This window comes from Triturus cristatus, chromosome 9, assembly GCF_964204655.1.
Source record: "Triturus cristatus chromosome 9, aTriCri1.1, whole genome shotgun sequence".
Taxonomy (NCBI): domain Eukaryota; kingdom Metazoa; phylum Chordata; class Amphibia; order Caudata; family Salamandridae; genus Triturus; species Triturus cristatus.
In genome coordinates, this window is record NC_140592.1 from 837,430,110 (window position 1) to 837,454,726 (window position 24,617).

The window sequence follows — 24,617 nt, forward strand, 5'->3', positions numbered from 1 at the left end:
CTTGTAAGATGCGGTCTTATTCCATAGGTCCTTCTCGTAACAGAGCTAGTTACTGATGAAGTTTGTAAAAGGTAGTCACATGTGATACATCTTTTAGAGTCACAGCAATAAAGCCCTGCTTTGTTATAATTTGCTTGAGTTCAACTCTCAAAATAAGATATCATAAATTGGGAGCTCTGCGGTAAGCAATGACCAGGGGTTTTGGAAAAACATTTATCAATTTTACACAAATGAACATTAGGGGAAATGTGTTTTGCATTATATTTCTGTAAATGGGAGCTGATGGATGGTAGTCAACCACAAATGGAGTTCTGCCACTTTTGTTTCTGTGTTGGTATTCCAAATAAGTGCTTCCCTGGGTAACTGCAAAGGGTTGTCAATTTGTTGCTGTATGATATGCAGAGGATAGCCTCACCTTTTAAATAATGTAGCGAGCGCCTGTAGATGGTCTTTACAGGTGTCCTCATTGCTGCAGATGCATCTTATTCTGAGTGCTAGGCTGTAGATGATGCGGAGTTTAGTGTGCACCTATATTTCTGTGACTTATTGACATGGTGGTGTTATTTTAACCACTATGCATTTGTGTGAGCGAACACCTCAACAGCAGCTGAAACATGCAATTAACAACTTTTTCAGTTTCAAGCATCTATGGGGCTCACTTAAAATAATGGTGATGTTAAACATAGTGTTTTTTTTAGACATGATTTTTGCGGACACAGTCCTCTCTCTACCTGTATGACTCCTTTCACAATGGTGTACATCAAGTGGTTGAATTGCTGTCACGCCCATACCTGTGATCAAGGAGACACTGTTCTCCAAAACGCCTTTTGACCAATGGAATTTGTGTTGCATTCCTTTAATAAACCGTAATCTGAATAATGCTATGATGAGACCTGTGTATTCTTTTTGGAGCGCGACGTAGCACAAAACACCGTGTTTGGATTACTTTTTGGCATCACACGCCGTACACCTCAGGTTACCTGTTAAAGCGGCCAGTGGGGGAGGGGGCAAGCAGGGTTAAACAGGCGAGCGGAATATGTATATATTCGCAAGAAGGTATGACTCAATGCGGGTTGATACGGCAAAAAAACGCAAGGGCAATATGGAGGACAGAAGAAATTATCAAGTCAATACCAATGTATCCCCCTCAGCCTCGGAGTTAAGCTCAGCCGTGGAGAGCGGGTCTGAGTCAGAAAACGTGGGAACAAGATCGGAGGCAAACAATATCAGATTAACATTGGGGGAAGAGTTAGAGATTTTAAAACGCAGCCGGAGAGAAACATTGAGACCACGCACCCGGAAAAACAGGGCAACCCAACGGAGAAGGGAGCGTAGGAAAGCAAGGAGAAGGCGTCAGGAGACGCGGGAGAGGCAGGGCTCATCGATAGGGGGTCTAGCAATGGAAAATCAAAATGCTGACCCCGCTACCTCAGAAAACAACAACACTATTGTCAACCTTGCGGGAATTGTTCTCTCTGCTGCAGAAAAGCAACTTTTATCATTGGGACTTTCTTACTGCCCAGAATCTAATTTCAATTATACTCAGACCCGTGCAGATATCTAGAAGTTCATACGCAAATTGAAATTGAAAAAGTATCACCATCAGCGCAGCGCCAGGGGAGAATTTGCGCAAGCTGAAGGAGCAATTCAGGCCTCAGAGATGCATGGCCTGCGGGGGTCTGACTATGAGATATTCAACGACCTGCGAAGCTTGGAAAGAGGAGACTTAGAGGCCACAGATATCCATATTCAGTCCCAAGGGGCATTTGGGTCAACTAACGTGCAAGCATCCCAAATTCAAGGTACAGATGTCAAACCACAGACTCCATTTAAACAAAAATCTAAATTTGTCCCTATTATGGCAAGATACTCCATAGATGTTTTTAATGAACAGATTGTGGCACAAATTAAGAGACTTAACATTGCTATCAATAATGCCAATAATAAGAAATTTACCAATCATGAGAGGAGATATTGGCAACTCATTAAGAAATTGAGAGAAAATCATGAGATCATCATATGTAACTCGGACAAAGGAGGCAATTTGGTGCTATGGCCGCTAAAGGAATATTTGGAAGAAGCATACAGCCAATTGAACAACACAGAATGCTATAGAAGGGTCTCACCTGTTAAATTCAAGGACACACAAGAGACATTGTTTTCTCAACTTGTAGCTTGGAGAAGTATGGGTTTACTCACTTGGGATGAATTTAAATACCTTAAAAAAGAGCATGCTATCATTCCCGTGATTTATTTCATACCCAAACTACACAAAGATATGAATAAACCCCCAGGACGTCCCATTATTGCTGCGTGTGATGGCCTGTTAGAAAACCTGTCTAGGTATATTGATTTTTTCCTGCAAGAATTTGTAAGAAATTTGAAGTCATTTGTGCAGGATACAAGTGATTTCTTGAGAAAAGTGCAGAACATCACATGGAAAACGACTTATTTCATGATAGCACTTGATGTGTCTTCATTATGTACTTGTATCAGGAATAATGATGCTATGAGGGCTGTGGAATATTTCTTGATGAATAGACCGATTGATTTTTTTCACCATAACAAAATGCTCCTTAAAATGCTTTTATTCTGCTTGGAAAACAATTTGTTTCTGTTTAATGGTAAAATGTACCAACAGATCCAGGGAGTTGCTATGGGGGCCAGCTTCTCTCCTAGCTACGCCTGTTTATTTATGGGGTGGTGGGAGGAGCTGGTCCTCATGCAACAACACGAGCAGATTTTTACTAGGAGAGTAGTTACTTGGCTTCGCTATATTGATGATCTGTTTATAGTATGGGATGGCGATGTTGAAAGTGCCACATCTTTCATTGAAGTGTTAAATGACAATTCGCTCAATTTGAATTTTACTTCAGATATAAGCAAAGAGAAGGTCACATTTCAGGATGTGCAAATCCAGATAACAAACAATAGGTTATCTACTACCCTTTTCAGGAAACCTACGGCAGGTAATACATTACTTCATGCCTCTAGTGCACATCCTCCACACCTCATTAAGAGCATCCCCTATGGGGAGATGCTCCGCATCAGACGCATATGTAGTGAGGAGGAAGAATGCAATATAAAACAGAGGGAGAGCCGTATCAGGTTCCTGGACAGGGGATATAGCTCAGATGTAATTGAGTCTGCCATTATTAAATCTAAGTCTTTGGCTAGACATGATTTGTTAAAATATAAAGATATTTCAGCTAGCCAGAAAAGAGGAGAGGAACCCATCAGGTTGATTTTAGGATTCTCACGTCAAGAAAAGCAAATAAGGACTATAGTGAGAAAAAGCTGGCCCATTGTGAAAGATGACCCAATAATTGGAGAATTATTACCCAATAATCCTTCAGTCACTTTCAGGAAAACTAATAGCATGGGTATGGCACTAGTCAAAAGCAACCTGGAGATGGGCAGTAAAGGCTCATGGCTGGCGACGAGAAAGGGATTCTTTAAATGTGCATCATGCAAGGCATGCAAATATGCTATTAACACTAAGACCTATATTACAGCATTTGGGTCCAAACTATGTGAAATTGGGCATTTCCTTACATGCAAGTCAGAATATGTAGTGTATGTGCTCACTTGCAGCTGCAATTTAAGATATGTAGGAAGCACAAAGCTGCCTGTGCATAAAAGAATCCTTCAACACATACGGGTAATATTCAACAATGATGTGAATTATCCGGTTGCAAGACATTTTAAGATTAACCATAACAGTGACGCAAAGTATTTGAAATATTATGTTATTGATACTGTTACCCCACAAAGAAGAGGAGGGGATAGGGAATCTAAACTGAGAAGGCTGGAAACAACGTATATTCTGCAGTTTGATTCCAAATACCCCAGGGGTTTGAATAACAATGAAGATTTATATATATTTCTATAACAGTTGGGCAAAGGACAAGTATCACCCTTTGGGGAATCAAAACATAATATATAGGACACAAGAAGGATAATATTGTTCTTTATTATTGGTTCTTCCTATAAAGGTGCACATTATCGATCATTACAAAAAAATAAATTTTAAGACTAATTTTAGGATGATATTTATAATGTTTTAGGATTGATTTTAGAAATTGGTAAAGAAAAGCATATTATATGCTTCCACCTATTTCTGAATGATTTCCGACAGGGTTTACCTAATATATTTAAATATTTATTTATTGTCATCCTGAGTCTATTTGCACTTTAAAAATACTCTTGCTGTTTGCACATCCTTTCAACCCACAATAGAGCTGATATGGTGCAATAAGTGGGGTTGGTATGGTATTGAGATCTGGATTGGTCACCTTTTGATAACCTGAAATTTTGTAATGTTTATATATATTTGTATTGGGTTATTTGCACTTTATTATAATTTTATTCTTGCAAGCACTTTTGTCAAATGTTAATTTGGACACAATGAAACATGGAATGAATACAAGCATTTATGCTAATATTAGTACCTCAGGATATTTAGGAAAATAGTATCCTTGGGGCAATGTTGGGGTACATATATACAATTTTGTTAACATTTATGAAAAAATGAAAAGAAGGGCAATTTGAATGTTTACATTTATGTAATTATTGTGACTTTCTACAGCACTCCTTCGTTACATTGCAATGTTTTTTCTATGTCCATTAATTAAGCCACTTGCACTTGCACTTTAAATAGTGTGGTTACAAGCTAATGAGTTGTCATGTGATCAAGGGCGGGATCGCCCGAAACGCGTAATGGCAGAATTGGCTAAATAAAATATAGCACAAGAATTACTGGGTCTGCGCTCGTTTGTTTTATCAGGAAAAGAAAGTTAAGACGAGTTGCTGCAGAGATATATATATATCCATCCAACTATGGGTATATTCCTTCTAGGAAATAAACATCCAGCACTCCGGTGAAAGAATGGGCACTCGGTCTTTTATTTCAACAAACGAGGTATAACATCAACGCGTTTCAGCAGACTCGCGCTGCCTTGTTCACGATATATATATATATATATATTTATATATATATTTAAAGCCCAAGATAGATCCAATTCGACGTCGGCGCTCTCCTGATGTAGCGCGGTGCGCATCTATTTGGCAGGATCCAGCCGATATATATTCACAAAACGTAGTCTCTAGGACTAAAGAAGAACGCACTCACTCGTATGTTTTATAAAGACTTACAGCGGCTTTATTTTCTTGCCAGACCCAACGCGTTTCACCTCTTCCAAAGGCTTGATCACGGGACATATATATATATATATATATATATATATATATATATATATATATATATATATATATATATTCCATATGACCGCTCCCAAACTTGGAGGGCCTGCCTTGGTCGCGGGGGGCCCCACTACTTACACGGCGGGTCAAGCGCGGTCATGAATATAGTGCATCACGAATGGCGTGCCTGTTCGCAAGGACACAAAGACAGCAGAAGACCAATCTTGTGAGTAACACAGCAACCCACTTTGGTAAATCAGGTTTTAATGAAGGAAACAATGGCGGCATTCATTAGGGATTCAAGCAGTTGACTACAGAGACCAGAATGCATACAGTGCACATGCCCACTCGGGCGGGACTTAAATACTCACCGCAAGTGCAGTGTTACTGTTTGCTGCCTCAACTCCTCAACCTGACCAGTGACCAAGGGCGAAGGAATGCCCGAAACGCGTTTGGACTCGGGCACATCTAGCTGTGACAGCGATGTTGTGTAGCCTGCAGTCCTGCCAACAATAAAGGAATCTAAAATGCCGTGTGTGGCCCTCCAAGTTTGGGTGTTGTCATATGGAATATATATATATATATATATATATATATATATATATATATACACACACATACATACATACACATACACACACACACACACACACACACACACATATATACATACATACATACATACATACACACTACTTAAAAATATTTTTTTTTATAGTGGGCCCATTTAAAGTCGCCCATTATTTTTTTGTTTTTTTAATTACTCTGCATTTAAATAATTTCTTGATTGGAGGGACTAAGATAGATAGATAGATAGATAGATAGATAGATGGATAGATAGATACACACACACATACACACACATATATATATTTTAATTACCTACTGGTGGACGCCAGTAGGTAGTTATAGTTCAGACCTAGTTTCCATCAGAAAAGCATTTCTTGACTTGCCTATAACTTTGGTGTCGTTTGACCAATCTTCATCAAATTTCCCCCCAAAACTGTCATAATCACGATAATAACCGTGTGATTTCAGCTCCTCGCCAGGTGACCATGTGAAGGGAGTCAAAATCGTGTGACACACGGTGGCACCATGCGAGTTGGCAATTCTGCATAATATATATATAAAAACATACACTTACCTTAAACATACTTACCTTTCATTGGAAAGGTAGCGTTGTAAAGCCTGTGTCCTCCACCCTCACCCTAACCTTATTAACATTTATGGTTACCCACAGGCCTGCCTTATCTGATCCTGCATTCCTACCATGTTCTTATGCAAACGATAATCAGCTTATCATCCGCATCAGCAGAGATGTCACCCAGGCTTAAGAGAACTTAAAAATACTATAATTATGCCATCGTTCCAGTGAGTGCCAGGTGAGTTATGGCATCTGTTTATCCAGGCAGTGTGTACAATTTTCAGGAAGCTCGTTTCTTCTTCTAAGAGGAGTAAATGTAAATGTACCTCTGCGAGTCTATAGAAGCAGACATTCTAAGGAGCTCCAATAACGTACAACAATCATTCCCGTTTACAGCTGACCAGTTCGGTTTCCTTTAAAAAAAATAATCTATTTTATATATATATATCTATATATATATATATATATATATATATATCTATATTACCTACTGGCGGTCGCCAGTAGGTAGTTATAGTTAGGACCCTGTTTCCATAGGAAATCCGCAACATTCTATTTTGAATAACTTTGGCGCCGGTCGACGAATCCTTGCGAATGTCTCAAAATAGGTGGGGCGCTACGCTCCGCTCCTACCCTGAAAGTCTCGGGGGGATTCGTCAAGCGGGGGCTGAGATAAAAGGGGGGTCCCAAAACGCGTTTTTCCCATGCATTTTTCCATAGGACCTTTAGACAGGGCTACAGCCCGAACGGCTGAACAGAATTACTAGAAATTTGGCAGAGAGGTAGTCCTCAGGTCAAGGAAGTGCCTTTTGTAGGTTTGGTGTAAATCTGTTCAGTAGATTCTGAGAAAATAGCCTTTAAATCAATATATATATCTGAGCCAGCTTACGGTACGCTTACCGTAAGCTTACCGTACGCGTACGGTGGCGTGCGCGAGCGCGATTCTGATTGGCTGTTACATCTAAGTAAACATTCGAATCGGTCGAAACCAGGAAGCGGCGGCCGCCATTTTCTCTCTCGCACTCTGAGGGGGGGGCTGTAAACAAAGGCAAAAAACATATAAAGGGGCTGTTTAGACAGCGCCCATGCACATAGCCATGTTAGTTGAGTCCTCAAAGATCCCCCAAGGCCAAAAACGGTAAATTTTTATTTTTTGAAAATTTCGCCGATTACGCTTACCGTACGCGTACGGTGCGCTTACGCTAAAAATTTTAATAAAAAAAAAAAACACTCTCTGTGCATGGCATATTATTGTCATCACTTACAAATTAAATGTAACAGATTACCTATCACAAGGAAGCGCATTATATGTCCTCCATGTGTGCACGGTGCGTAACGTGGGCACGCGGTGTGCGTAGCGCACTGCGTGCCCACCTTGCGTGTACGGCACTAACTGCGTAAAGTGGGCGCGCGGTGCGCGAAGCGCACCGCGTGCTCACTGTGCGCGCACGGTGCGCGCACGGAACGAACTGCGTTAAGTGGGCGTGCACGCCACGAATGGCGTAAAGTAACTTAGCATTTAAAAAAACGTACAAATTCACTGAAAAAACCATAGGTTTCACACACGTTATAGTTAGGAATTAGCATTTAAAAAACCTTGCAAATTCACTGAAAAAACCATAGGTTTCAGACATGTTATAGTTAGCGGAAATTTTACTGATAAAAAACCAATGAAATTCCCCCGTTATAGTTAGTGCAGGCAACTATAACTCACGCGACCGCAATCTTCTGCTGATGACATATGTGTCTTTATGAAAAAAAAATATTTGTAATATATGTATAGCTAAAAATTTATGGAAGAAGTCATGGGCAAATAAGTGTCTAAATACAGTATTAGCATCAGCAGAGGATTGCGGTCGCGTGAGTTATAGTTGCCTGCACTAACTATAACGGGGGAATTTCATTGGTTTTTTATCAGTAAAATTTCCGCTAATTATAACATGTCTGAAACCTATGGTTTTTTCAGTGAATATATATATATATATAGATATATATATATATATATATATATATATATATATATATATATGAAGGTGTATACCAGCCTTAAAACACAATACTCTGACGTCTATCAACATTAAACAGGTCCACCCTCACCTAGCAACATTAGATTAATTCTGAAGGAACTTTCTGAAGGTGCAATCATGCATACAGTAAACTGACTTGTTTAGTGAGCACAAGGGCTGTTCATTGTTTCCAGTTAATCAGTAATGCCTTGCCTGGGAAACCTAAAGATAGGATGTCAACAGTCATCACTGTACATAAAAATCATTTACAGAATCACCTTTACATTCACTGCACCTGCAGAAACGTTCATTACACGGCTGGCGAACTATGCCAACATCCCAAGTAATGTATGTTTCCGACAGCTGCAATACCATGATCTTATTCCATTCAGATAGTCTTTTATTGCCCATATTTTTCTACAGTTTCTTGCATTCTCTTACCAAATCCTGAAGAACTTCCTACAGCCCAGGTTACTAAAAATCAAGAGTTTCCAGGGCTGCACATATCGCATACGTTAGTTTAGTCAACTTCTGTATAAAACACAACGCTAGGGAGGGTAAAAGTGGGAAATCGCATTCTCGCATACCAAAGGACCTTCACAAGTGTGCTGGCCGATTCTTTTGCATATACCGTGCCTCTTACATACAAAAGGTGAGTATGTGTGGACTCTTCCCCACATCGCATGGATCGCTTTGTATTAACCATTTAAACAACATATCATCTTTGTTAATCGTCCCAAATCTGTATCTGCCTGCGTCTAGTTTTAAAAAGTCTAATTACGCAGCAGCAAAGGTCAGGAAAATTAGTTGTTGCTCCAAAGTCGAGTTTTACTTCACAGCAAGCATTAAACCCAACCGCTTTTACCCCAAACGGTAAATAATCCAATTTTTACATGCAAGGTGTATAGACAGAATGTAAGAGTTGGCGATACATGATGAATGAAAATTTTATTGCATGATTAGTAAAAATCTTACAATTAGAACAATCTTTAATACACACCCTTTAAAACATAGCAATAAGTCTAAAATTCTTAATAATCTTAATCGGTCAATTTTCACAGATTATACCACAAAATAAATTATAAACATTAATTCAGTCCATCATTTTTACAAGACAAATAGGCGCAATTATAATCACATTACTTATGTGCAAATTTGCGTTTATAGTGCAGATTTTATCCTGAACAATTTAAAACGTTCAAATTACTATGCTAGACTCACTTGTGTCCAGTTTCTTTTTTGCAAGCAACAAAAATTTGGTAAAATTAGCGTTCATAATAATGTCCATTGGTCTAAAACAAACTACCATAGCTTGTCTACATGTTCGAACACCTCTATCAATGAAGCAGTTTTTCAGATATCTTTTTCTTTCGGCCATCATTGATGCACATATGCAAACCAAATTAATAATATTTTCTTCCCACAGATTGCACAGTCTGCAGGGATTCGGCGTAGATGGTCTTAGCCAAGGCATCGCATGCTTTAAGTCTGGCAGGTTACCGAATCGTGCTTTCATAAATATATTTTTGGTTTGTACTGTCCAAGGTATTTCTATAAAGGGTTGAACTTTAAGAATCGTATATTCGCTCACAACATCCATGCATTCGATTGCTTAATAAACAATTCTTTATCTTTCAAAAGGGATAGATGTTTTATTGATTTAATAATTATTTTCTTAAAAGCTTGTGGGGTTAGAGACATTTCCCAGATCTCGTCAATTGACAATTCTTTCAAAGCCATATGAAGATATTTATAAAAAACAGACTTTTGATTCCGTTGCATCTCTTGCCACAAAAGACAGCACATTGGATTATTAATATTGGTTTTAATTTGTTTCCATGTCTTTACATATTGACCCATCCTTGCAATTTGCTGGTTGCAGAAGCCAAATTCCAGCCTGATCTATGCAGGCGATGCATTGGCTGGAAGTCGAAACAAATATTTAAGAGTTTTTGTTACAGCGTTATTTAATAGCGTAGAGTCCATACCACAAAGAACTACACTTCCATAGGTAAGGCTAGGAACCAGTTTTGCTTTTATTACCTTTAGTAGTGGGAGATAAGTTGGACCTCCCAAGGAGCTGTAAAGTAAACGAAAGGCCCCTTGTAAACAGATGCCTCTTTTTTTCATCTCTGTTTTATGATATGAAAAAGATCCGTTCTCATCAAACAGTATAGCAAGGTATTTATAGCATTGCACTTTTTCTAGCTGCCACTTTTGCAGATACATTTATGTTTGCTGCGCATCAATACCCTATTGCTGACTTCCATTACTTTAGTTTTTGTTTCATTTATTATCATTTTATTCTCAATTGAATACATTGAAATTTTGTTTATTAGTCGCTGCAACCCTATCCTTGTTTGACTAAGCAGGACGACATCATCGGAATATAATAAATTTGATATTTGCTTTTCTGCCAATTTCGGTGAATGAGCCAACTCATTGTCCAACGCTACCGTAAGGTCGGATAAAAATAAATTAAATAAATACAGTGCTAAAACACAACATTACTTTAAGCCTTGGGATGTATTAATTTTTCCAGAAAGCCTTGAGCCAGTGCCTAGTCGAACCCTAGTCCAGGTCTCAGTGTATAATAATTGAATTGCTTTTAAAAGCCCGGGACTAATATCATAGCGATCCAATTTCCTCCATAAAATTTGCCTATCCACACAGTCAAAGGCGGATTCAATATCCACGAAACCTAGGCGCCGGGAAACTTCCAGGTAGCTGTGCGCCATATAAATTTAATAAATAAATTAATGTTCCCAGTATTAAAATATTTGTTGCCGTCCCTTGGCCTTGTATAAAACCCGATTGATTCGGCGGGATGAAGTGCTTGTCTGTTGCCCAGTCTATTAACTCTTTGAGGAGAATTGATGCAAAAAGCTTAGTTTCAATATCTTGCAGCTTAATGAATCTATAGTTGGCTGGAAGTGACCACTCCCCACTTTTATAGATGGGTGAAATTATAGAACCCTTCCAGGACTTTGGGATGGTCCTTGTTTGCAATGCTTGATTGAATACTGGTGTTAGATAGCTAGACCAAAATAAGGCATTCTCCTTATAAAAAACAGCTGGATTTCCATTTGGGCCAGGGGCACCATTGGATCTCGGTTTCTTAATAAGTTTGCATACCTGGTTTTCCATTATAATTATATCAGTATTCTTATTGTCCTCTGCTCTACATATGCTTTCAGCGATAGGATTTGTGACCGTACCTGGATTGTGATTCAAATGAGAGTGTAAAAACGTAACCCATTCTGATTCAGTGACTGTCGAAGAAGTAGATTTCCTACTAGCTTTACTCATGTTATTGACTAGTACCTAGAATTCTCTTGCGTTACTCTTTTTACAAGTATATAAAGCTTTTGCCCATAGCGCTTGTTTTGCTTGCATTTTGCCCTTCCAGGTCAATTTCCTTACTTCTGCATTTATCCTTTTAAGTTTTTCGCCATAGATTTGATTGCCTGGGTGCTTCTTTACCAGTCTTAGGGTTCTATTACGCTCTGTTTTTAATAGATGACATTCAGAAGATAATTTAACCAGTGCCAATGATTTTCTTTTCTGCTGCCCTTTAGTTCCATCTCTTTGGAGCTGACCGGAGATTAATTTCTTTGTAAAGAGGGACCATTTTTCAATAGCATTAGAAAAGTCTCCTTCAAAATATATCTCTGCCATTGCTTGTGCACTGGCTATGATTGGATTCTTTCGTATTTTACGAAATGATGGATTCTTTTGTATTTTCCGACCAATACAGTTTCTTATAATTCACTGTTATGTCTTCCGGAAGGGTCATATATTTTTCATACCTTATACCATTTAAGTTTAACTCTATTATTTGTTGTTATGATCGCTCCTGTCTGTTCCACCTATCCGATAAGACGAAATTTTGTGAAATAAGTCCAACGATGCTGTTGTATAATCTATTCTGGACTTGTTGCCCCATGCTGGATACGTCCAAGCGGGTGGCGAGTCTTGCTGAAATCGCCCGTTTAGCTCCCTTAAAGCAATAGTTTCTAAGTCTTTTAAAAAGCTCTTACCAGTTTTTTCTTTCTTTCCTCCCTTAATGTCCGATGTAAAAGGGAGGCTGGGGATTGACCATATATGGTTTTGTTGTTGAACTTCGGCATCTCTAACACAACACCACAACATGTTCATGTTAAAGTCACCCGTAATGATGATCTCAGGTTAGATGTCATTATCCAATTGCTGCAATATCATAGTTGTCAAGCAGCTAACCACTGTTCTTTGTGAACAGGTGTCAGGGTAAATGTATATGTTGATTATTACAAGGGATTTAATTATCTTTTGTTCTTTGTAACATATTTTGACAATCAAACAGTCCTTTAGACTTTGAGCATCCATCTCACTCTCCATATTTAGTTCTGTGGAAATAAAAATTGCCAAACCCCCACAGGATCTGCCATATTTACTTGTTTTCTTGGCCAACGAATAGTAGCCCTTGTAACCTTCTAACCTAAAAAGGTGCAAGTGCCCAAGTGTCTTCTAGGCTGATGATTTGAAAATGGTCCGACAGGGAGGGTAGTTGCTCATTCTGGATCTTTGATTGCACGCCGTTTATATTCCAGGAGCATATTCTAATCTTATCAATTGGGATTGTTGACCCCCTTGTAGGAACATCAAGTTCGAGGCATATGAGCTGCAGATCACACACTTAGGATAAGATCGCCATCTGGTGTTGGGCTCGGATGATTGCAGGTTGTTGTTGTCTTCGGAAGAAGCCTTTTGGTCACGAGATAGGTGACTCCTCCTCTGGACAACAGTGCGCATGGGCATCCACTCCATCCTCAGATTGTTTTTTTCCGCCATTGGGTTCGGATGAACTTTTCCACTCCGGCTGAAAACTTGAAAATCCAGCTTTCGAAACCAACATCCTTTACAACTCGACGTCGAAATCCAATCGGACCGGTTCCGGATACGGCTCATGGAAAGGACACCTTTTAAAAAATGCCCCCAATGTGGAGCAAAGTTCCCCCACAGTGACCACCACGAGGTCTGCAACCTGTGCCTCTCGCCGGAACATAACGAATCCAACTGTCCAGCCTGCGCCGCATTCCGTTCCAAGAAAACCATCCGGGACCGAAGATCTAGACGCCATATCATGGCCAGACCAGCTCCAGAACCAGAGGACATCTTTGCCCAAGATGTCCCGGAAGACGATTCCGAAGACCTCCAGATCGTATCCGAAGCGGACGATTCTGATGACCTCATCACTCCGGGGCAACGAGTGAGTACCAGTGCCCCTACCCCAACCCCCCCAAAAAAGACAATGGTCAAGACTCCGTCAGCTGGCCCCAGTCGCGACCGAAAGTAGTCTTCAGAAGCCCCACCCTCGGGCCCGGCTCCGAAGAAATATAAGCCTGCAGGTGGCTCGGGCTCGAGCAAACCACATGTTATTGTGCCCACAATACCTTCGGCACCGAAGCAGGCTCCAAAACCATCGAGGCCGAAATCCCCACCGGCACCAAAACGTTCTTCGGCACCAAAGTCTCCACCGGCACCAAAACCATCCTCGGTACTGAAAAAAGTCCACAGAGACTCTACCGATCACCCAAAACATAGATCGGAACCGAAAAAGTCGGCACCAAAGTCACTTTCGGACAATTAAGAACTTTTTCGCCCGGATCCCACACAAAAAAGGATTTATATCAATCCAAAAACCGGACATGTCACCACTGTGCCATACAAGAAAAGGAAGCTGGATACAACACCTCCTCCAGCTCCCATAAAGAAGAAGGACTTTGCCACCTCACCCATTTGTCCTTCCTCTCCTATATCACCTCTCATCCCACCCCCTCTGCCCCCACCTCCTCCACTCTACCATCTCCTTCACATACACCACCTCCACAGGATGATGATGATGATTTAGGGGGAGGGGGAGACCCGGATGACCTGAATGATCCTAATGATCCTTTCACACTCACGGATACGGCACCCTTAGATGACTGGGCTTACCCCTTACCTGACATTCCTGATCCCACTACATACCCCTCCAAACCCTCTCCTCCTGATGACCACCTAGGGTTTGGACAGCTGATAAACAAGGCGGCACTGTTCCATGGCGTCACCATGCACTCAGATACACCTGAAGAGGACTTTCTTCTCGACACCTTTGAGCAGTCGCAAAAATCAGTTCAGATTTTGCCCATGATTAAAGGGGTCATAAAACACGCCACTGAGGTTTTTAAAGACCCTGTTAGAGCTAGGGTTCTTAACCCCCGAATAGAAAAAAAATATAGGCCGGCCCCACAAGATCCCGCGTACATTAAGGCACAGCTCCCTCTAGACTCTTTAGTCGTTTCAAACGCACGAAAGCAGGCTAACTCCCAAACAACAGGAGACACACCGCCCCCGGACAAATAGTCCAAGCTATTAGAGGCCCCGGGCAAAAGGGTTGCAGCACAAGCTGCTAACCATTGGCGTATTGCCAATACACAAGCCCTATTAGCCCGATATGATAGGGCTCATTATGATCAGCTAGAAGATCTTTTACAATACCTGCCAGATGAGAACAAATCCCAGGCCAATGACCTCATCCAAGAGGGAAAACTAATATCTAATGCATCAATTAAATGTGCATTAGACGCAGCGGACACTGCATCTAGGGCGGTCAACACAAGCGTACTGCTTAGACGCCATGCATGGCTACGTATTTTAGGCTTTAAGCCGGAAGTACAAACAACCATTCAACCAGGAGCAACTATTTGGACCCGCAGTAGACACTGCACTAGAGAAGATGAAGAAAGATAACGAGACTGCTAAATCAATGGGAGCATTACAGTCTCCATAACCCCGAGGCTCCTTTCGACGCTCCTTTTACAGGGGAGCCTCCAAAAATGTGGGAACGGACACCTCTTCCACCTTCAAAACCTCCGCACAAACATCCCCTAACAGAGGATATTTTAGAGGAGGATATAGGGGAACAATACCAAGGGCCGAGGACGTGGCAATACCAACACCCGCACCTCTCCAGCCACTAAACAGTGACTTGCCCCCACTCCCCCAAGACCATTCCACTCCAGTCGGGGGAAGACTCCAACAGTTCCTACCTGTCTGGAATTCCATCACAACAGACAAGTGGGTAAGACAAATTATCCAGTTTGGTTACTGCCTCGAACTCACAAACACCCCCCCAAACACCGTCCAATGTCACCACACCATCTTATACTCCTCAAACAGGAAATTCGGTCCTTGCTTCAAAAACACGTAATAGAACCAGTTCCACTCCAACATCAGGGTACGGGAGTATATTCTCTATACTTCCTAATTCCCAAAAAGGACGAGACTTTAAGACCCATACTCTACCTCAGACTACTAAACCAGTACATACACTCAGATCACTTCCATGTGATCACTCTCCAACAAGTCCTCCCACTACTTCAACAAGGCGACTTCCTTGCCACATTGGACCTCAAGGACGCATATTTCACATCCGCATGCATCCCGCTCACAGGAAGTATCTAAGATTTGTGGTCGACGGAGAGCACTATCAGTTTACAGTCCTCCCATTCGGAGTAACAACGGCACCCAGGGTATTCACCAAATGCTTAGCAGTAGTGGCAGCGCATCTCAGGAGACAACAAATCCATGTCTTCCCGTATCTGGACGATTGGCTCATAAAAGCCAATACTCTCGACAAATGCATTCTCCACACTCACCACACTATTCAAACCCTACACGACTTGGGATTTACCATCAACTATCCCAAATCTCAACTACAACCCTCCCACATACATCAATATCCTGGAGCTACCATAAATACGTCCAAGGCCATAGCTTATCCCAGCACAGCCAGGATAGCCAACATACAAAACCTCAACTTAAAATTTCAAACTCAACACTCTTCCAGCAAGAGTGTTTATGCAACTGTTAGGCATGATGGCGTCATGCATCTCCATCGTACCCCACGCACGACTTCAAATGCGTCCCTTGCAAGAATGTCTAGCACAACAGTGCAACCAGGCTCACGGACAACTTACTGATCTGGTGTTGGTGGACAGTCGCTCACTTCGTTCACTGAAATGGTGGAACACCATCAACCTGTCCAAAGGGCGACCGTTCTTAGAGCCTCTTCCACAAGTAGTGCTGACCACCGACGCATCTCTCACAGGGTGGGGAGCCCACCTCCTCCAACACACCACTCAGGGCAGATGGGCCACTCAACAAAAACTGCTCCATATCAATCACCTAGAACTCCTAGCGGTGTTCCTAGCACTAAAATCCTTTCAAGTACATCTAAAGAACAAAACTGTCCTCATCCGCACAGACAACATGACGACAATGTATTACATACAAAAGCAGGGGGGTGAGGGGGGGGGGACACATTCTCTCCAACTGTCCCAACTCGCACAGAGCATCTGGAGATGGACAATTCCCCAAAACATCTACCTGCTAGCGGAACACCTTCCAGGGGTTCACAACCAGATTGCCGATCTCCTAAGTCGTCAGACACAGCAAATCCACGAATGGGAATTACACCCGCAAGTCCTATTACCATTCTTCCAAAAATGGGGCCAACCAGACATAGACCTGTTCGCCACACACGAAAACGCAAAATGCCCAACCTTCGCCGCCAGGTTTCCACACCCACAGTCGAAGGGCAATGCAATATGGATGAACTGGTCAGGCAGATTTGCGTACGCTTTTCCGCCTCTCCCACTCATTCCATTTGTGGTACACAAGCTCAAACAACAGTCGCTAAAACTAATCCTAGTATCACCCACTTGGGCACGTCAACCCTGGTTCACGACACTTCTGGAACTATCGCTAGTTCCACATCAAAAATTGCGCCTTTCACCGGCCCTATTAACCCAGAACCATGGAGAAATCAGACACCCAGATCCACAGCAATCACATCCCTGCGAAGAGTAAGTGAAATACAAGCCTTAACTCTTGAAGAACCATTCCTACAACTACATCGTAACAAAGTGGTTCTTAGGACAAACCCAAAATTCCTACCTAAAGTAATTTCCCCTTTCCATCTTAACCAATCAGTCGAGCTACCAGTCTTCTTCCCTAATCCAGACTCAGTAGCAGAGAGGGCCCTTCATACCTTAGATGTTAAAAGAGCCTTGCTTTATTACATCGACAGAACCAAACCTTTTCGCAAAACCAAACAGCTGTTTGTTGCTTTCACTCCACCACATAAAGGCAACCCCATTTCCAAATCAGGTATAGCCAGGTGGATAGTTAAATGTATCCAAATATGTTATCAAAAAGCTAAACGCACTCTTACGGTTCCCCCTAGGGCGCACTCCACGCGTAAAATAGGGGCTTCCATGGCATTCTTAGGGAACATTCCCTTAGAAGACATTTGCAAAGCAGCCACATGGTCTACCACACACACCTTCACTAAACATTACTGTGTTGATGTGCAATCCAAACAACAAGCTTCAGTAGGCCAAGCTGTCCTAAAAACTCTATTCCAAACTGCTGCAACAGATACAGGTGACCACCGCTAGGGGAGACACTGCTATATAGTCTATCCTAAGTGTGTGATCTGCAGCTCATATGCCTCGAATGGAATATGCTACTTACCAGTATGCATCTGTTCTTGGCATGTAGAGCTGCAGAGCCACACACGCCCACCCGCCTCCCCGGGACCTGTATCTGTTCCAGCATTGTCTTAAGTAGACACTACACATGGACATCCTTTCTCTTTCTTCTAATACAATCCATCATTTCCCATCATGGCGAAAAACAATCTGAGGATGGAGTGGATGCCCATGCGCACTGTTGTCCAGAGGAGGAGTCACCTATCTCGTGACCAAAAGGCTTCTTCCGAAGACAACAACAACCTGCAATCATCCGAGCCCAACACCAGATGGCGATCTTATCCTAAGTGTGTGGCTCTGCAGCTCTACCTGCCAAGAACAGATGCATACTGGTAAGTAGCATATTCCTTGCGATTTGTCAGTCCGCCCTGACATTATGTAGGGCTGCAGTAAACCAGCCAAACTTTAGGGTATCAGTTAGATCACTTTTGTTCTCCACTAGTGATCTCAGGGCTTGGCCATTTGTCATACCTATCGGATTTTTTAATATTGAGTATATCTGGTTATTGTCGGATCTCTTTTGCTTCTTATTTTGTATTTTTGATGAGATAAATGGGCTAGGGTAGGAGGGTTGGAGTGGGGTTGTTACTTTTTTTCCCCAGTCCAGGAAAAGATAGTGTTCTTGTATAATAAGACCAGCAGAGGTAAGTGTTGTCCAGGTAACCAACGTCGATTCTTGATTGCTGTTATTACTGGCTAAGAATTCAATTGATTCTATGTCAGTACTTCTAACGCTTTCCAGTGAAGGTACTGCTTTCCACAATTTTAAGATGTTTCCTCGTTTCAAGATATCGTTGTTACCCCTAGATTTATATTCTGACGTAAAGATTACCTGTATTAATCCCTTTTTTTTACACCATGAATTTTTATCTTGATTTGTTGTTGAAGATTTGCGTCTTTTTATTGATCGCGCTCAATTTGCTTACCAATGTGTTTACATAAATCCTGAGACCATTTTTGTTGTTTAAGTGGATTTCTTCCCTCAATTGCCTGATCTTGTGGAGTATTGCTGGCCTTCTGGTTTTCTGGCGATTCTGTGCTATCATGAGCAAATCTAATGTTCTCTCTTTTTGACCTTTTCTTTTCTTATTGAACTAGTTTACTTTTCACAGTTTCTTTAATTTCTTCAGCACATGACATACCTGAAAGCTGATTTTTTTCCTGATCTACCTGTTTTGTGTTATCTATTGACTCATTAATGACTTTGTTCAATACAAAATTGTCAGAAGTACTTAGTCATAAAAAACAAAGGATAGCAAGGTTTTGCTGGTAACATTCCTTTGACCTCTTGTTTTTGGTTTGGAGTTTTTTCTTGCTTATTTCCTATATTTGTTCTCTCTACTTCTGGGATAATTACATTTCTTGTTACTTTTGAGACTGTCTATCTTTCCATTGTTTTTTCCTCTGTCTTTTTGATAGATGAACTTCTGGTGATGCCTCTAAAGATGTTGTTTGTGACAAACATGGAGTTTTTACTGCTTGATCATTCGTTTTATCGGCTATTGGATCTTTCAAACTTTCCTTAACTACAGTATTATCATTTCTTGTCATCATATCTTTAGGTAAGCAATCACTCTGGCTGGCTTTATTTCCAACATTGAATACATTTCCTCTCACGTCATCCATTATTGTTTTTAAAACATAAGGAATTGTGGCCAGTTTATTGATTAATGGGGCACAATTGCACTCTGTATAAGATGATATCGGTTGTGCTTGTGCCCTTATTACTAGATTGTTTAATGTTGCTATCTTCTGATCAATTCCAGCTACAGAGGATGCCATGGCACTCAAAAGGTCTATTTGCACCTCCATTTTATTATATGATATGTTAAAGCTTCAAGTGTTAGTCGTGAGGTTCTAAAAAATAGATTCCAAATTGACCCAGAGTTCCAGTTTCCTGTATCTTGTACTCCGGGGCTTTGGCTTTGCCCATTTATAAATGACTGTTCTTTGTAGGCTTCACTTACAGGGATTTGCTGATCATGCCCCTTATCACGTAGACCAGTAAATTGTAGCCTACTGGTTCCATTTGCCTTTTTGATAGGGAGTACTCCAACGCTGCAAGTTTTCTGCTTTCCTGATATAGTCATCCATATTGTTTTGAGACCCATTATTTTGCTTAGAATTCTCCTGGTCCAACTTTTGGACAATATACATTGTAGGCAGATTAAAATCCGATTGCTGGTGATTGGGTAGGATTTTAACTTCCCTTGAGGTCTTTGCCCAGTCGACCCCTTCTTTTGGAGATTCTTGCTGGGGCTGGGTTGTTTGGGCCAGACTCAATGGATACCCTTACACTGTTGACTTTTCTCACGTTTACTTGCACTTCGATTGGCATTGGCAGCCCTATTGCTAATAATTGCTGAGTATCTCCCGTCAATTGCCCCACGCAGTTTGGGACCTCTTGTTGCAAATATGTAGTTAGGGGAATAGTTAGCATCTCTAAGTCTGTTATTTGACCCCATTGATTGCCTAGTTCTTCAGTTGAATTTGACCTTAGTTCCACCTCCAGCTCATACTGGTTGGGTTCCCTTACTCCTTGGTTAAGGGGTGTTGTACTTGATTTACTCATTGGCTTAATTGGGGTTTGGAGCTCGCATGAATTCGTTAAGAACGTTAACATGGCTCCAGTTGGATCTTTCATGAAATCAAATTTTGTTGGAGTCTTTGCCGGTTTCCCAAATATACGGCCCGTAGATGATTTGAGAGACTGGATATCACCTGCTTGTTTTATTTTTCTTTTATTTAAAATTGATGATTGTTGTATTTTTTTCTTCCTCTTAATGGGGGAGGGGGGGGGGGGGGGGAAGGAGGCCGCTCCTTTCCCGACCTCATAGTACCCACTCTGTTAGAACAAGAGGTATCTTCCTCCTTAGCAGAACAAGCAAGTGGGGACAATTCAGACCTGAGGCACAATTACAACAGAACGTGGGATAGCGTGTCACAGTAGTGAATCATAAATTGTGCAATAGATTAGTAGACCAAACGCTCTGCTGCTGCTGCCCACAATTTGCTCCTCAAGAGAACTCAAAGTGGGCTCATAGCGGGCTGAGAATTCACCTTATATCGAAATCTCCAGTGCCAACGCCTCGTCCTCCTCGCCTTGGTGGCAAATGGAGAGGCAAGCGAGTAGTGAGACGATGTGAGGCAATATGAGGCAAACCACAGATTACAGCTGGCAGGAGGCAATTGGCGGGGAGCAGATGAAGTGAGAAGTGAATAAGGGGGCAAACAGACACTTGGCATGGATGCAGGCAGCACCCGATCTAATCCGCAAGGTTCAAGGAAACACGTTTGACATTTTAATTTGCCCTATAGGTGGAAGATATTTAGGAAATATGTGAAAAGTCTAAATGGACACCATGATTACACTTGAAATGAATGGAAAACATCACGAAAAATTACTTTTAGGGTGATGTGGTAGCTTAACCCAAGGGTAGCTATTTTTCCTGGGAGTCAATTTGCTGCACAACAGCTACATACTGGCCAGTAGGAGTGTGTGACGGGATAAACTTACGACATTCAGGTAAAAAAATAAAGGCTGTAGACCCCAAATCCAAGGATCCTAGCCCTGAACCTGAAATAATCATAACGGAGTGTGCTACATAACTCCTACATCGTCTACAATCTGAAATTGTGCCAAAGGCACAACACAAGTTGAAGAGAATGTTTTCATTGAGACCTACAAGTACAATCCGTTATTCCATGCCATCAGACAGAGAAGACTCCTTTTAATTATTTGAAAATTAAAACCAATATAGGCATGAGATCATGCTTTAAATCATGGGTACTCACAAACTTTCTCTCGGGGGCCAAATTTACAGTGTGGTTTGTGGCCGAGGGCCGCACCGGTGGGGGCGGGGTCAGAGGGGGAGGGGCGGGGCTAAAGCAAAAAAAATTGTGACCATGAGGTTGAACACAGGTCCCTGCAGCAGACGCCTTCGTCCACTGAGCCACCAGACCCAGCATACACAGATCTCTCTCTCTCTCTCCCCCTCTCTCTCTCCGTCGCCCTCCTCCCTCTGTCGACCCCTCTGTCTCCCTCTGTCTCTCCCTCCTTCTGTCTCTCCCTCCCGCTGTCTCCGTACGCCTCCCTCCGTACGTCTCCCTCCCTCTGTGTCTCCCTCCCTCCGTGTCTCCCTCCCTCCGTGTCTCCCTCCCTCCGTGTCTCCCTCCCTCCGTGTCTCCCTCCCTCCGTGTCTCTCTCCCTCCGTGTCTCTCTCCCTCCGTGTCTCTCTCCCTCCGTGTCTCTCTCCCTCCGTGTCTCCCTGCCTCCGTCTCCCTGCCTCCGTCTCCCTGCCTCCGTCACCCTGCCTCCGTCACCCTCCCTCCGTCACCCTCCCTCCGTCACCCTCCCTCCGTCACCCTCCCTCTGTCACCCTCCCTCCGTCACCCTCCCTCCGTCTCCCTCCGTCTCCCTGCCTCCGTCTCCCTGCCTCCGTCTCCCACCCTCCGTCTCCCTCCCTCCGTCTCCCTCTCTGTCTCCCTCCCTCCATCTCCCTCCATCTCCCTCCCTCCGTCTCCCTCCGTCTCCCTCCGTCTCCTTCCCTACCTGTCTCCCTCGGTCTCCCTCCGTCTCCCTCCCTCCCTCCCTCTCCCTCCCTACCTGTCTCCCTCCGTCTCCCTCCGTCTCCCTCCCTCCCTCCCTCTCCCTCCCTACCTGTCTCCCTCCGTCTCCCTCCGTCTCCCTCCCTCCCTCCCTCTCCCTCCCTACCTGTCTCCCTCCGTCTCCCTCCGTCTCCCTCCCTCCCTCCCTCTCCCTCCCTACCTGTCTCCCTCCGTCTCCCTCCGTCTCCCTCCCTCCCTCTCCCTCCCTACCTGTCTCCCTCCGTCTCCCTCCCTCCCTCCCTCTCCCTACCTGTCTCCCTCCGTCTCCCTCCCTCCCTCCCTCTCCCTCCCTACCTGTCTCCCTCCGTCTCCCTCCCTCCCTCCCTCTCCCTCCCTACCTGTCTCCCTCCGTCTCCCTCCCTCCGTCTCCCTCCCTCCGTCTCCCTGCCTCCGTCTCCCTGCCTCCGTCTCCCTGCCTCCGTCTCCCTCCCTCCGTCTCCCTCCCTCCGTCTCCCTGCCTCCGTCTCCCTGCCTCCGTCTCCCTCCCTCCGTCTCCCTGCCTCCGTCTCCCTGCCTCCGTCTCCCTGCCTCCGTCTCCCTCCCTCCGTCTCCCTCCCTCCCTCCGTCCGTCTCCCTCCCTCCCTCCGTCTCCCTCCCTCCCTCCGTCTCCCTCCCTCCCTCCCTCCGTCTCCCTCCCTCCCTCCCTCCGTCTCCCTCCCTCCCTCCGTCTCCGTCCCTCCGTCTCCCTCCCTCCGTCTCCCTCCCTCTGTCTCCCTCCCTCTGTCTCCCTCCCTCTGTCTCCCTTCCTCCATCTCCCTCCGTCTCCCTCCCTCCATCTCCCTCCGTCTGTCTCCCTCCGTCTCCCTCCCTACCTGTCTCCCTCCCTCTCCCTCCCTCCCTATCCCTCCGTCCCCCTCCGTCTCCCTCCCTCCGTCTCTCTCTCTCTCCCCGTCTCCCTCCCACACAGCCACACCGCACCCGAGTACTTCACAGGTCTTTAAAAGACCATTTGCATGTTAATAAAGCTTTGTTGTATTTCACCTCTTAGGCCCCTGCATCTCCACTTTGACAATCACTGGAATCCCCGGCCCCCACAGGGCAGAGTCTCAGAGTCCGGGCTGCTGCAACCGGCAGGGTTTACACAATTTAAATTTTTTTAAAACACATGTAGGATGTCTGCAAGGTCCGCGGGCCGCCGCGGGCCGTACTATGAGTAACCCTGCTTTAAATGGACAGCTACTGTAAGGTACTGACAACCTGCACATTTAAAATCTGAGTACTAACACTTCTCAGTATCAAAGAGGTACTCTAAGGCCAAGAGAACCCGCACTTCCATGTTTCATTTTCATGCACTGTGTCATGCTGGGCAACCTTCAGAAGGGAGATTTCAAACATTGCAAAATAAATAGTTATAGCACTTGAGCTCCCTGTTGCCCAGGCTGCAGTCAATGCATTTGTAATAGGTTCTTCATTTGATGTGTCATATGAATAAAAAAACACTTACAAAGATGAATTAGTGGGTAACAATTTTCATGACAGTCAAACCCTTCAATTTCTGATCAAAATTTCACCATGCAGGTTGTGAAACAAGGGATCGATTAACATTTCAAATAGTGCACTGCTGAAGTATTTAGTCATATCTTAGACTGCGCACCATTACTACATTCATCATGAAGTAAATTAAGCCCTTCGAACGTGATCACAAACTTCTATATTTCAATCACAATGTACCTTAATATCCTTGGCAATTTTAGCCCAGTCGTCAGTCGTCATATTGGAAGAATCAAGCAATGGTGAATATTCTAATATAATGTAAACAACTCGCTTCTTCTCCTTGGACTCGCTGCAAAAAGTAGCAAAATAATGAAATTAGTTATAAAATATGCAAAGGTACCACCAGTAAGAGTTGTCAGTTTGAATGTGCTATAAGGGAATATGTAGGGGGAGAAAATCTCCCAAGGAAAAGTGGTACAAATGGTGCACAATAAAGGACCCCGGCACACAAAGGACTACATCTAGCAGCACTGGGAGTAAGACCCCCTTTAGCCAGTGCTCCCACCTCAGATCCTTCCTCCAGGGATATGATGACATTGGTCCACACCGACATCATCAAGAAGCACCAGGGATGCACTGGAAGCGATT

The 24,617-nt window shown here is 43.2% G+C and overlaps 1 protein-coding gene across 1 annotated transcript in view; it reads right to left on the bottom strand.

The window, feature by feature from the left end:
- The window catches only part of ASPG (asparaginase), a 374,392-nt gene that overhangs the window by 208,454 nt on the left and 141,321 nt on the right, over positions 1–24,617 (bottom strand). Inside the window, exon 3 of the mRNA XM_085626272.1 lies at positions 24,207–24,318. Coding sequence (XP_085482398.1) covers positions 24,207–24,318 — 112 coding nt within the window. The remainder of the gene's footprint in view (positions 1–24,206; positions 24,319–24,617) is intronic.